This window comes from Carassius gibelio, chromosome B4, assembly GCF_023724105.1.
Source record: "Carassius gibelio isolate Cgi1373 ecotype wild population from Czech Republic chromosome B4, carGib1.2-hapl.c, whole genome shotgun sequence".
Taxonomy (NCBI): domain Eukaryota; kingdom Metazoa; phylum Chordata; class Actinopteri; order Cypriniformes; family Cyprinidae; genus Carassius; species Carassius gibelio.
In genome coordinates, this window is record NC_068399.1 from 15,643,342 (window position 1) to 15,657,044 (window position 13,703).

General features: G+C 37.3%; 1 protein-coding gene and 1 pseudogene across 1 annotated transcript; one reads left to right on the top strand and one right to left on the bottom strand.

Moving 5' to 3' along the window:
- The first annotated feature begins 1,727 nt into the window (after window positions 1–1,727).
- On the top strand, window positions 1,728–7,100 carry LOC127956558 (protein DENND6B-like; annotated as a pseudogene).
- Window positions 7,101–7,637: 537 nt separating this feature from the next.
- LOC127956603 (GRIP and coiled-coil domain-containing protein 1-like) lies at window positions 7,638–13,518 on the bottom strand. The gene is made up of 3 exons (XM_052554635.1): window positions 13,376–13,518; window positions 11,794–12,906; window positions 7,638–10,649 (listed from the first exon to the last, which is right to left on the bottom strand). The coding sequence occupies exons 2-3, from the start codon at window positions 12,862–12,864 to the stop codon at window positions 9,336–9,338; spliced, it is 2,385 nt and encodes a 794-aa protein (XP_052410595.1). The 5' UTR covers window positions 12,865–12,906; window positions 13,376–13,518; the 3' UTR covers window positions 7,638–9,335.
- Between the last annotated feature and the right edge of the window lie 185 nt (window positions 13,519–13,703).

A 13,703-nucleotide genomic window follows, 5' to 3' on the forward strand; every position in this document is an offset into this window, starting at 1 on the left:
AAATCATTTAGGATGTAAAGATCATGCTCCATGGAGATATTTTGTAAATTTCCTACCGTAAATATATCAAAAATATTTTTTTAATTAGTAGTATGCATTGCTAAGAACTTAATTTAGACAACTTTGAAAGTGATTTTCCTCAATATTTAGACTCTTTTTTTTGCACCCTCAGATTCCAGGTTTTTTCTTTTAAATAGTTTTATCTCAGCCAGATATTCTCCTATCCTAACAAACCGTACATCAACGGGAAGCGTATTCATTCAATTTATTTATTTCAGATTTCAGATGATGTATACAAAAAACGGACCCTTTGTGGTCCTGGGTCAGTACTAAGTCATTCATAGCCGCAAGTAGGCGCTGTTCAGCCTAAATTTTTCCTAAACAATGACCAATGACCTAAAACGCGACTATTCACAAAAGCAAGCGATTCTCAGAAGGATTTTAAAGACACAGTGGACCCATTTGTCATCTCCAGTGCTCTGGAAAGGCCATGAAAGTCTGCGACATCAAACACAGCGCTACCGGTGCCGTGTACGCGCTTCGCTGCCTGTCTCGAGTGTGTGCGTCGTTACCTTCGACCCCGAGAAAGTCAAGCCATAGAATATAGACTGGTACACAAATGATGTGCATGTACCAACATCTGACACTGTTTAAGTGTTTGCTACAAGCGGGGGGAAACCCAGAGACAGTACAAACGTTCTATTTGTAACATCACTGTAACCACATCAACCGCAGCATCACTGTGTTTCTCTAACATTCTTTCGGTTGTTATTAGCTCGTGTACCCTCATGTCAGACTCGGAGTAAGAGGTACTTTTTCAGAAGGAGCATGCACATTTCCACGGGTACGCATGTACATTCTGGTGGAAGATGCATCTGTCAAAAGGTGCTACTTTCAGAAAGTGTGTAACTGAAATGAAAGATACACACGTTTGTTCAGGTTTTCCAGTCTATTTAGACTTTACACTTTAACTGAATGTATTTAGTCAAGGACCTGTTTTGTGGTGGAAATGATTTCAGTATTTCTATATCCCTAGAGAAACTTACAGTAACAATAGGATAAAGACGACAGATTATTCATTCTCTCTTACTCTGTCCCACACATAGGCCACCCTTTGAAAGTCTGGGGTCAATCATTTTTTTAAATGAAATTACTACTTTTATTCAACAGGAATTAAATTAATCGAAGCGGCAGTAAAATAAATGCTGTTCTTTTGAATTTTCTGTTCTTCAGAAGTATATCTAAAAACTATGAAGCACCACAATTGATTTTAACATTGTTAATAATAAAAATGTTTCTCGAGCACCAAATCAGCACATTAGAACCACTCTCTCTGCCTTAGAGTTTTGAAATGTATTAGAAAACAGTTATTTTAAATTGTAATAATAGTTCACATAAGTACTGTTTTTACTTTAAACTGTTTCGATCCAATAAATGCAACCGAAACGAGCATGATAGACTGAAAATGCTTTTCAGAAAAAAATCTAACTTACTCCAAATTGGGAATGGTAGTGTTTATATAATACATTTGTATGTGTATGTCCATTAATAAAGCAGTTATTCAGCAGTTATACAGTAAAGATGTGCATAAACATGAAAACCACCCAAAGAAACAAACATTTGCCTGCCAACATTCATACTGCTTTTAAAATAGCGAACAGAGAGCTCAAGTTATTATAGAGTGTTAAATCTCATATTTGTTAAAAAGTCATATTTTTCATTCTGTAATGAGACCAAACACTAACCTACCTGTGATGGGTGTGGTGATGCATGTGAGAAGATCTTGGATGGAAAAACTCTTTTCCAAACTGTTTTTAAATCCATTCAGTTTGGATTTGCAGGTCAGAATTCCCTCAAAAGTCGAAACGCCAGCAGGAAACCCTGTAAAACAACCGCAGACAGAGGTGCCTGCCTCATTTTACTGTGACAATCATGCACATATGCTTAATACGTGGTTATATTTTTGCAGAATCTGCTCCCTGCCCCCACGGTTCTTCCATTAGTTTTCGAGTTGGATCTTTCCAAGTGAGTATTACACCGGTTGAACATGTTATCTGTAATTACTTAACCATCTGTTGATTTTACAGCCCTCACTAATAGCAGCCCTAATTGACCTTCATGTAATCAGATGTTTCCAGTCAGTCCTGATTCACGTGCAGATGCTCTGGGAGCTCGTGTTGCTAGGAGAGCCCGTGGTTGTTATGTCACCCTCTCCATCCGTCTCTTCAGAGACTGTGTTGGCCAGGTCAGGTATGGATAATGTATTTTTCAAAGTAGCACATAAACCGCATAAGCAATTACTAGGAACTTATAATAATGACAATAACAGCTGATAGCGTTTCTATTGGTCTGTTCCTATTAGAGTTTATGTCTATGTTTATTCATGAGCAAACTCCAAACCCCATACCACTTCAGAACTGTTTGGATGTTTAACATCATGGTTTTGGTGAAATTGCATGTTTTTTAAACACAGTTTCTTCTTCATCAGTTTTTAACAATTGATTGAACATAGTGTAGTTTTGCATATTTTTCATGTTTTATGTTCACCGTGTAGCACTATCACCCCGCTGCACTACTGTGGTGATTACAGACCATACTTCACCATTCATTACAGTGAATTCATGGAGAACATGACCAGGACTCAGGCTCCGTAAGCATAAACTCACATGCCACCTAAAGTCTCTCTTTAAGGAACATTTTTTTTAAATTCTTTAATTGTTTACTGATCAACATGTCTTTCCGAACTCATGATTTTCTTCAACAAAAGATGATTTTTTAAAGAATGATCTAAGGCATTTATTTCATATAGTGAAAGTGAATGGGGATTGGAACTGTCAAAATGACACAAAGGCATTGTTCTGTTACTGTCATGGCTTTTAAATATAGCACACAAATGTATGGACCCCTTTTTGTTATTTAGTAGTTGACAGCAGTCATGATATTCTTCAAAAATTCACCTTTAGGTTATTTCTAAATATAAGCTTCATGTGCAAAACAACATTTGTGGGGCAGGATATGACTCTTCCGTCTATTTTCTGCTTGCAGGCCCAATGTGACACTTGGTGTCACAAACCCTTTATTTATAAAGACCTTTCAGTGCTGGCCACACATTATTCACCTCGGAGACCTGAAGATGTCTGGTAAATTATGCTCCATTTTAGCAGCAAGGCTCATCTGACAGCCATTTTTTTAAACATATGATTTTGGCATATTGCACAAAAGAGGAATGGAGTTTCTTTCCAGGTGATTTACCAAAGCAAGGTCAAGAAACTGGCTAAAAACACTGGACACTAAAACAGGTATGCAAGTAAACTTTGCAGTAATCTTATGTGCTGAATATTATATATATATATATATATATATATATATATATATATATATATATATATATATATATATATATATATATATATATATATATATATGTATATGTATGTATGTTTATGTGTGTGTGTGTGTGAACCATAAAGGTATATACACAGCATAACAAGACCTTTCTACACAATGATAAAGTCCTCATCAAGTGACTTTTAAAAGTAGTAATTTTAGTTTTAGTATAATACCATGCATACTATTGCATATTTGCACTTTTTTTTTATTTAAAGAAACCAAACCAATGTAGAAAAGCAATAAAAGTTTTTCAGGAAGAGTGTTTTCAGCTTGTTTTTTTTTATTTTTATATACAAATATGGCATGAAGTTGCTTTAAACATGGTATAAAGCTACTTAAAACATCAATCAATGTAAATTGTAATAATCGTAATTAATAATCGCAATTACAATTTCAAAGGAATAATCGACAATTATGATTTTTGTCATAATCGTGCAGCCCTACTGCAAATGTTAATTCTTGAAAAATGACATTTAAGGTAAAAGTAAAATTACGTCTAACTCCTTTCTTCGGTTTTTCATTTTTACTTTTAGGGTATCCAGAAAGAAAGACTATCAGAGGTGCAGAGCGCCAATCTGAGGCATAAAATTAGCGTTTATGAGTTTCATTCCTCTGCTGGTAACACCTCTGGCACCTTTGTTAAGAGCTTAACGACAGCTTTACGGTCTCATTTCATTCACTAAGCAGTAGCCTATTGAGCACCACACCCATTCTTTTCTTTAGGAACTGTATCTGGAAAGCCTCATGCCACCACAGAGATCTTTGTCTCCATGGACGGTTGTTAAATCAGATTAAGGAGATGTGTATAGGCCATTTCCATTGATTATGTTGGACCTCAGATATGAAGCTTTGGGATTCAAGTTGCAATGAAACAGTTGTGTATGTATTTCTCAGACCCCTCCTTAGATGTGGTCTTTCAGTGAGGATGAGTTCATGAAGACCCTGGAGCAAGCAGGTCCACCCACAACTAACTCTGAAAGGAGATTGGACAGGTCTGTACAGGTAACATGCCAGGGCTGCGTTTCCCAAAAGCATCATAAACCCATTGGCATCAATAATCTGTAAAATCTTATCTAGGCTTATGCTCCTTTGATGAGAAACAGCCCAGGATATGGGGGAACTAAAAACTTCCTGTTAATTGTGCTTATAATCAATGTTTATATATGGCGTTCAGGCGTTTCTTCCAAACTTTGATGGCTGGTATCTGCTCAGGCACAGAGAGATGACTCAGAAAGTGGAATGTCTTCATTTAGAGGCGATCTGCGCAGCTGTGAGTATGATTTTGGATCTAGATTTGGTCATTGCTTATAAAACTATACTTCATAAATCTTTAATTTTATTTTCATTTCAGAGTGAATGTTTAAAGGATTCATTCACCCAGAAATTATACGCTCTCAAGTCGTTCCAAACCCATATGATTTCTTCTGTTTAACACAAGAAGATAAATTATTTGAGAAATTGAACTGGGCCCAGCAGTCTTTAGAAATCAGCACAGCTCAGTACAAGTCAAACTATGGTATGTTGACAATATTGTGGCTCAACAATGATTTTATGTTATGGACATTTTAAGACTTATAATAAAATATGTTCGCAATGGATACAGGCCTATGAAGTTGACTTCATTTGGTATCAAAACTAATATGGTGGTAATTAGCCTAGGCTATTTTGTAATGTCATTAAAGAGTTTACATTGGCAATCAACTTCTTGCAAACAATTTGGCTCTAAACGGCTAAGATCTATAAATGGGTAAGCATGGTGGTGTCCAGTAAGCGACCAACTATGGCAGCGATCCAACGTGTCCTTGTATTGAATAAAAAGACGGCGCCGGCCGAGGAGCCATATTCTGTATCTCTCTCTCTGTGTTCATTGTAGATAGGTTGCTTTTTATTGAAAACATTAACCAATGGCAATCAAAATCACATTAAACAGAAGTAACTGCAGCTGATTGGCAATCAATTCTGATTGCAAAGTACCTTACCATTAATATAAAAGTGTATTTCATAATTTTTAGAAGTCGTTAAACCCATGTCAAGAAGCGGCACAAGTGGCACAACGGGATAAGGAGGGTGGACAATTAGCGAGGGATCATAACGTGTGAACATATTACTGACCATTTGATAAATCATTTATAGTCTATATTTTACTGATAACTTAAACTATGTTAAAATAAATCTTACTGGAATAAATTGAGGCATGTTTCCTCTGCATAGAACGTGTTGTCTTTCTTAACGCTGTAATGCACCTTCGCGTGAAGTGGAAAATCGATTCCTGAGCAATTGATGCCAAATAATTCAGCACCCTCACTTTGGACAGCGCTCTTATAACATCGGACGTAAGAGGCAGCGTGTTAAGAAGCTTCCTAAGGGACACTTCGGGGAAAACACTTAGGAACATAAAGAACTTTGGTAAGAAATATCTTCCGAGTCTTCTTAGCGTGCTAAGAGTGAGCATTATCGGGGAACCGGGCCCTGGTCGCTCTTTTCCATGCAATTTCCATGAATGTAAACAGGGGCTTTTTTTGTTGTTGTTGAGCATTTGAAGCTTCAAAAAGGATACATATGCACCATAAAAAGCATCATAAAACGATAATATGGAATTAGTAGTATATTTAACTAACAACTAATACTGTTCAAATCTATGGGGTCAGCCAGAATTGCTTTTCTTTAAAGAAATTAATGCTCTTATTCAGTAAGTATAGATCAAATTGAAGAAAAAATTACAGTAAATATTATATTTACTGTTATTATAATAAATGACAGTAAATTTTATAATGTGGCTAAAAATCTATTCGGCAAAAAAGGGAATAAATTACATTTGAAAATATTCAGCTCAGTTATTTTAAATTGTAATAGTATTACATTTCTACTTTATTTTTATATAAAATAAATGCAGCTTTGTTGAGCATAAGAGAATTTAAGCATTAAAAAATCTTATTGACCCCAAACCTTTTAACAAAAGTGAGGAACAGACTAAAATTGAAGTTGTTATTCAGATTTCTCCCACAGTCTGCTGTTAACTTAGATTATTTAACAATATATTGTGCCTAGATTATTTAACAATTTTGTGAACGAATCATTCAATAATATTGTTTTGAAACTGGATAAACCAATTATAAAAAAGAACGCAAATTAATTATTAAATAACATCTCCACTTCTCTCATGAATTTTAATAAACACCAAAGAAATCAAGACCTGAAGATTTTCAATGAATAATGACTTAAAATTCTAGCTGTTTTTAGTTGCATGGAAAAGTGCGGCCAGTACAATTCTTCTTTTGTGTTCCACAGAAGAACAAGAACCCTACAAGTTCAGAACAACATGAGGGTTCGATTATAATAATAACAGTCATTTTAAATGATGAATTACTCTTTTAATGGCTCATTGCATTTTTGTTTTCATTAATTCAGGATCTGCTGACCTGGACCAAAGACTAATCCGAATTAGAGATTGTTGACCTCATCCTGAAGCTTTGGGAGAAGGGGTGAGTATGAAGGGGATAAAAATGAATTATTTGTGTTTTACATTAAAACATTTCCCAGAAGCTTCTCCCTCTTCTTCTAAATGTCCTCCCCAGACAAGAGCTTGTAAAACAAGCGGCTTCCAGTTAAAGAAGAACTCCTGGAGAGCTCCTTGCCAGAGGATCTACAGACATTACACAGACAGTGACAATCAGACTCACGTCAACAACAATGACCAGCAGATCCAATGATACATACACCGAGACTGTATTTTCAGAATATACCAGCTATATTTTAACCCATAACACCTGCACAGGTATCAGCCCACATTTCTTCTTCTGGTAAACCCATACACTAACTAACAGGCCTTTCATTTTGGATGTACAGTTAAGAAACAACAGATACTGCTGCTATACAGGGTCCTGGATGACACATGAAGAACCCAGAAAACATTGATACTTTGATTCGGATCATTTGAAGTCCTCTGCTAGACTTCACACTAGATATTAGATAAATTACATTTTAACGTGCACCAAGTATTTTAAAGCTTGCAGTCAGTTAGCACTGCACGGAAAAGGCATTTATTTTATAAATCAACTTTTAGTCAAACAGATTCATTAATTAGTTTAAGATGCTTTATGATGATTTATTAAGTATCAATGACTATATTTCAGTCATGTTGTTCATTTTTATTTAGGGACATTAAGTAGAACATTAGTAACCTCTGCTCAGGAGCACCTCTACTGCATTGTTTAGCCCGTTTGTACTATTTTTATGTTAGAACATAATTTTCTATGTGTTTTTTTTTTTTTACAATTTAGATTCAATCTCATTTAGAGTTGGATTAACAAACTCTGGATTAAGATATATCTAAAACTAGACAGATTTGTCGAGTTCAGTGTCATTAATACACAGTACAATCATGTATAAGCTATTCAGTCTGTATATATATTTCTTTTTGGTCCAGCCTGAACCTTACTTGAAAAGGAAATGGTTGTTCTACTTTTTCATGTGTAGTTTGTATTTTTATTTTTATTTTTGAAAATGCTTGTAAGTTTTACTCTAAAGTTTGCCACTTCTGCAGTATTTTAAAATGTTTATTTGAAAGAGACATATTATGTTTTTATGTTTGGGACTGTACTATTAAAATATGTTTTAACAAACCAGCAATCTGCCCATTAGTAGAAAGCTCATAAACTGATCTGAATGTATCAATGGAGCCACACACAAAATGTGCAGTTGGGAAACTCCAAGACCACTATTGAAAGGCATACTACACTCATTTCTTTCATATTTTTAAATGGCAGAAATATTAAAGAGTAGTATCCTATCTCCAATTCAGCCACTGTTTTAAATGATGCAAGAAGCACCTATCTTTTTAATAAGTCATACTGTAGACATACTGTTATTTTTTATAATAATAATTATCATTTTCTGAACATTAAGTATTAGAGAGAAAACTATTTGCTAGGTTTCCTTTTTTATTATTGTTGCCATACAATTATTCCAACCAATATTTGTATTGTTAAAAAGTTGCTTGGAGTGTTGGATTTTACAAATCATAAACTGACGATTAAATGTTTTAAAATATATTGTAATATTACACTAAAATAAAATAATTAAATGCTGGTTGGTCAAGATTGAAAATGTACAATAATTGACTGACTGAAAATGACAAAGACAACTGTGAAAATGATCTGTAATTAGCTTTCTCAAAAAAAAGCATAATGTATATTCAGCTTAGACATAGGAATAACAGTGTGGCCTTCAAATATCAGAGAAAACTAGAGCCAACCAAAATTTATCAAAAAAAACCTATAACATTAAAGTCGCGCACACAACCTTGAGTTAAATACAAACTGCAAAATGTTTAAAAATTGTACGATTTCATATTTATTTTTAAATCGATGATATATTCCCATTAAAAACCCTGGAATTTGTTTTGTGTGTAAAATAGTTACATATTTTTCATCATGACACTATATGAAAAGTGCTGCTGTGTGAAGGCATTACTTGCTAGATTCCCTCTGAAAAGCCTGTTGGGGCTTTTTAAGAGCATTTTCTTTGGTATAACCCATTCTGTAAACGTTAACTTTTCAACTTAACGCAAAAGTGTTACGTTACGTCTTCAGTTATTATACAAAATCAATAACAACAGTTTGGTGCACCCAACTCTGTTGATACAGACTGAAAACACAGTGTCGAGGTCTAATATTATGTTGCACGCAAAAAAAAGGGAAGCTTGGGAGTATTGGTCAACAGTGTTACATGATCGAACACTGGATTCAAACCATTCATAAACTGTTTAGTATCCTGTCATGCAATAGCGGGAGTATATATATGTCATTATCGGAAACATATCCACATTGTTGCTCCTGATATGTGGTATCTTCTCGCACTGCACACAATAAGTGGTCAACAAAAATAAAGGGATATTTATTTCACCACAGTAGAACCGTAAATTCACTCTTCTGATCTCATTTGCATCACCTCGTCCCTGCCGTCCACCAACTTTGTTGTTGCTGCTTCAGCACAGCCTGTTTCTCTTGAGGACTAAAGTGCAAAATGGTCAAAATGGCTGTGAGTGTCTGCTGGCGCCCTCTGATGTCGTGGAGCGTGAGAAACCTATAAACGATGTTCTTGAGATACTCAAGGTTGGCCCCGTCTCTCCTCTGGTCCCGAATGTGTTTGTCTAGCTGGCACCGTACCTCAGCGACCTCTTCTTCATGCCTCTCCCCATTAGCAATCAGCTTTCCTTGTAGCTGATGCAAGTCCTCCTCTAAACGATGCTTTTGTTTGCGCAAGGCGGCCACTTCCACCTCCTTGCGCGCCAGCTGTTCGGCGTACAACAATAGAGTCGGCTCATTGCGCCCGGCTAGTTTTAGAGCTTGAGTGATAATGTCACTTTCTTCTTGCTCTGGATCGGCTTCCTCTAGGTCACCTCCTTCCATCGCTGTGCTGTTATTTGTAGCATCTTTCTGATGGCTTCCGAAGCCGATCACCGTTGCTGCCCGGAGACGCTCCAGCTCAAGGTCTTTTTCTGCAAGAAGAGCCATGGTGCGATCTCTCTGTTTGTGCAACTCTTCCTCAAGCCGCAAGAAGTTCTCCCTGTGTTGAGCCTCCTGCCTCTCGACTTCCTGTTTGTGGGTCTGCTGGAGTGCTACAAGCGCTTGCTGTCGCTCCTCCAGGTCCCGTCTGTGCTGGACTTCTGCTTCGTCTGAAATGATACGAAGGTTGATGTACTTCTCCTTCAGCTCGGCCAGCTGGTCACGTGCTTCTTCGAACTCCTTGGCTTGGTTGCCATCTTTCGTGTTCTTGTTTTTAAGAACACCCTGCACCCTCATTTTGTAGCGCTCAAACTCCTCTCTAAGCTGCCGGAGCTCTTGTTGGTAGTGAAGCACTGAAGCCTTCTCGCTCTCCGAGACTTCCTGCTTCTTTTCTCCTTCCAGTAGCCTCTCGATGTCCAGACTCTGGTCTTGAGATCTTTGCGCAGCCAGGAGGAGTAACTTCTTCACCTTCTCGAGTTTGCCCTTTAAGACGTCCACGTTCAAGTTGCCGTCATCGAGGTTTAGATCGGAAGTCATTGACCTGTTGGCTGTTGCGATGGCGAGGGTTTTGTTCTCAGTGTCGAGTTGGAGAATACGTTCTCGTAGCCTCTGAGCATTTTGTTGGTCCTTCTGCCTGGCCTTCTCACAGGCACCCAGTAGTTCGGAGAGCTCAGACACTCGCTCCTCGAGGCTGGCAACTCGTCCTTCCTCCATCTGTGCCTGTTCTCGGAGACGCTCCTCTGCTTGTGCCACCTGCAAAAAAAAGCTTTAAATCTTAATTAAATGCTCCTGAACCAATATTTTTTCATCAAAATACCTTTATTTGTTTTCAAAAAGGTGAACGAACATGACATGAGGGTGAGTAATTAATGACAGATTTCCATTTTTGGGTGAACTTTCCCTTTAATAATTTTCATGTTATGGCCAGTAACCAATAAATTGCTGATATAAAGAGTAAATTCAAAATCTAAGACTTCAATTAATCATTTTGAATACTTTTGAGTGAATTTAGGAATTACAACATTATGATGTACAGTAAAAAAAATGGATTGTTCATTTTGAGAATTACATTTAAAATGTCTTCAATTCTTGGTGTCTTTAAATATTAACATTGATCGATACCAATATTAAAGTCAGCATAACATGAAAATTCATTCTTTAAAAAAAAAAAAAAAACATTATTGTAATCTATTTTCTAAATGCATGTTATTAACCTTATTGTGACAATTCATCCATGCATGTTTCATTTTTATTTTTTTTTACTTGTAATTTTAAATTAGAATGTCATAAAATGATCTTCTGCTGATGTAGTCCCGACATCTCAAGGTTCAGACTACTTAAACCTCATCACTTTCTTACAATCGACTGCAAATAATTTATTCAAATCTGCCTCAACAACCAATGGACTGAACCAAGTCTCCTCCCAACACTGCACTCACATGTAAGTACGCCAAAATACGAAAGAAACACCAGTTCTTCTTGTACATGTGCTACTTTTAAATACTAAAAATGAGGAGTTTTCAATTTTTTTGAAACTCAGATTTATACAACATCCAAAAGCTGAATAAATAAACTTTCCATTTATGTATGGTTTGTTATGATGGGAGAATATTTGGCTGATACAACTATTTGAACATCTGGAAACAGAGGATGCAAAAAAAAAAAAAAAAAAGTTGTCCAAATGAAGTTCTTAGCAATGCATATTACAAATCAAAAATTAAGTTTTGATACATTTATGGTAGGAAATTTACAAAATATCTTAATGGAACATGACCTTTACTTAATATCCTAATGATTTTTGGCATTCAATGTTTTTTTGGCGACTGGTTTTGTGGTCCAGGGTCACATAAGTGGAATTCCAGACAAAACTGTAAAATACGTCACATTCAAAACATACCTTTCTGATTTCCTGCTGGAGCTGCAGGTTGAAGTGAGCTTTGAGCCCTGCGATCTCTTGCTGGAGCTCCTCGACACGTGGATCAGGTTTGCTCTTCTCCACCGCTGCCGCCTTCAGGCTTGTCCTCAGCTCCTCCCGTTCTTGAGTGATCTCTTTCAGCTGCGTTTCATAATCCATCCCTCGGTCTGCCGCCTGCATGGCTTCAGCCAACGTCTCTCGCGAATCCTCCAGTTTGAGTTCGGCGTCCTGTCTCAGCCCTCTCTCCTCCTGCAGGAGTTTCTGGAGCTCTCGGAGCATGAGCGCATGATTGCTCTGCTCCTGCTCCCGTTCGTGCTGCTGGGTGATGACACGGGCTTTGCTCTCCGCCAGCTGCTCCTGCAGGCTCTGCATCTCCACCTGGTGCTGCTTCTTCTCTTCCTCCGTCCTGGCCCGCAGCTCCTCCTGCTCCTGCTTCATCTGGCGCTTGTCGGCCTGGAATGAAGCCTCCATTCGGGACTTTTCTTGAGTGACGGTGGTTAAGGAACTGGTCAGAGTGGACAGCTGCATCTTTAGTTGGATGATACGGCGGTCTGTGTCCACTGCAGGTGGTGCCAACTCTGTACATCCACCACTGCTGCTGCTGCTAATACCACTTTCTGACCCACTCGCCTCCTCAGATTGCTGAGGCAGTGCGTTTGAGACAGTCCCAGCGGTGGCTCCATCTACAGTACAGCTTTGGTCGTCCTCTATTTGGTCTCCTTTAGTGCTGTTACTGGTCACGCTAGAGGCCGCTGTATCCAGGCTGTCTTCGCTATGAAGAGATGATCGGTCATCTCCAATGTCAGAGGGTAAAAGTCGTCTAGCGTTTTCTGTACCTCCACCAAGCTGACTTAAATCGACCTCCTGTGAAATGTTCAGCACCTTCAGGCTGGCTTCCAAGGCCTCTTTTTCCTTGAGTAGGCTTTGGTACGCTCTGACGACATCTTTAAAGCGGGTCTGATACTTCACAAGCTGTTTCTTCTGCACTTCGATGGTTTCCAGCAGCTCCTTTTTGCCCGGGCCTCCACCGAAGCTCATACCGAACTTCTCCATTGTGGATCAGTCAGTGTTCATACTCTCTAATGTGATCTCCACCTGAAAAGTAAACACAGATTCAGGACTGTGAAATAAAAGAAGAGCGAGTAGGAAACTCATTTAGAAGCATTACACAATATTTGGAGTTTGCTGAAACCTAAACATTTCCAAAATACTTTTTGTGAATGTTTCACACTTTAGTATTATCAATGGAAAGCACATAAAATACAAATAAATCAAACACTCATAATTTGACTTTTTGAAACTTTTTAGTGTTATGTTGTCTTTGAGACTGCTTTTGCCCGGTATATTAAGATAATACTGACTATATTTATAGCTCATTTCGGTGATTGTTGTCTTTAGTTAATTAGTTGGCAAGTTGTAAAGGTGTGAGAATACATACATTACATTAAATCCCACATTATGATATTTATGTCTAAAGCACTGTGCAAAACACGTTAACCGAATGTGCTCTTAATAACGTTTGTTGTTCATATAAGCGTATTTAAAAGCAGAAATATCGCATTACCGAAGTACGTGTCCTGTTTACTTGGAGCCGTCGCTTCCTGGCTGGGAAGGAAGTGACGTTCAACTAAAAATTAAAAGCTTAAGTTTACTTTAAAATAAATCTTACGAGTGCATTACAAAACTGGTTTATATTCCAGATTATGCGATTTTTAAATATCATCAAAAAAAAATGCATATAACAAATATGAATCAAGTCGGAAATATATTGTCCATTCCTTTCACTTCTTTGTTTGTTGTGGTTGATGCTTAAACAGTGACTACCGCCATCTATAGACAGTTAGTGCAGAATAAGACTTTAAAGAGTAGGCTACATTACTTTCAAAATAATT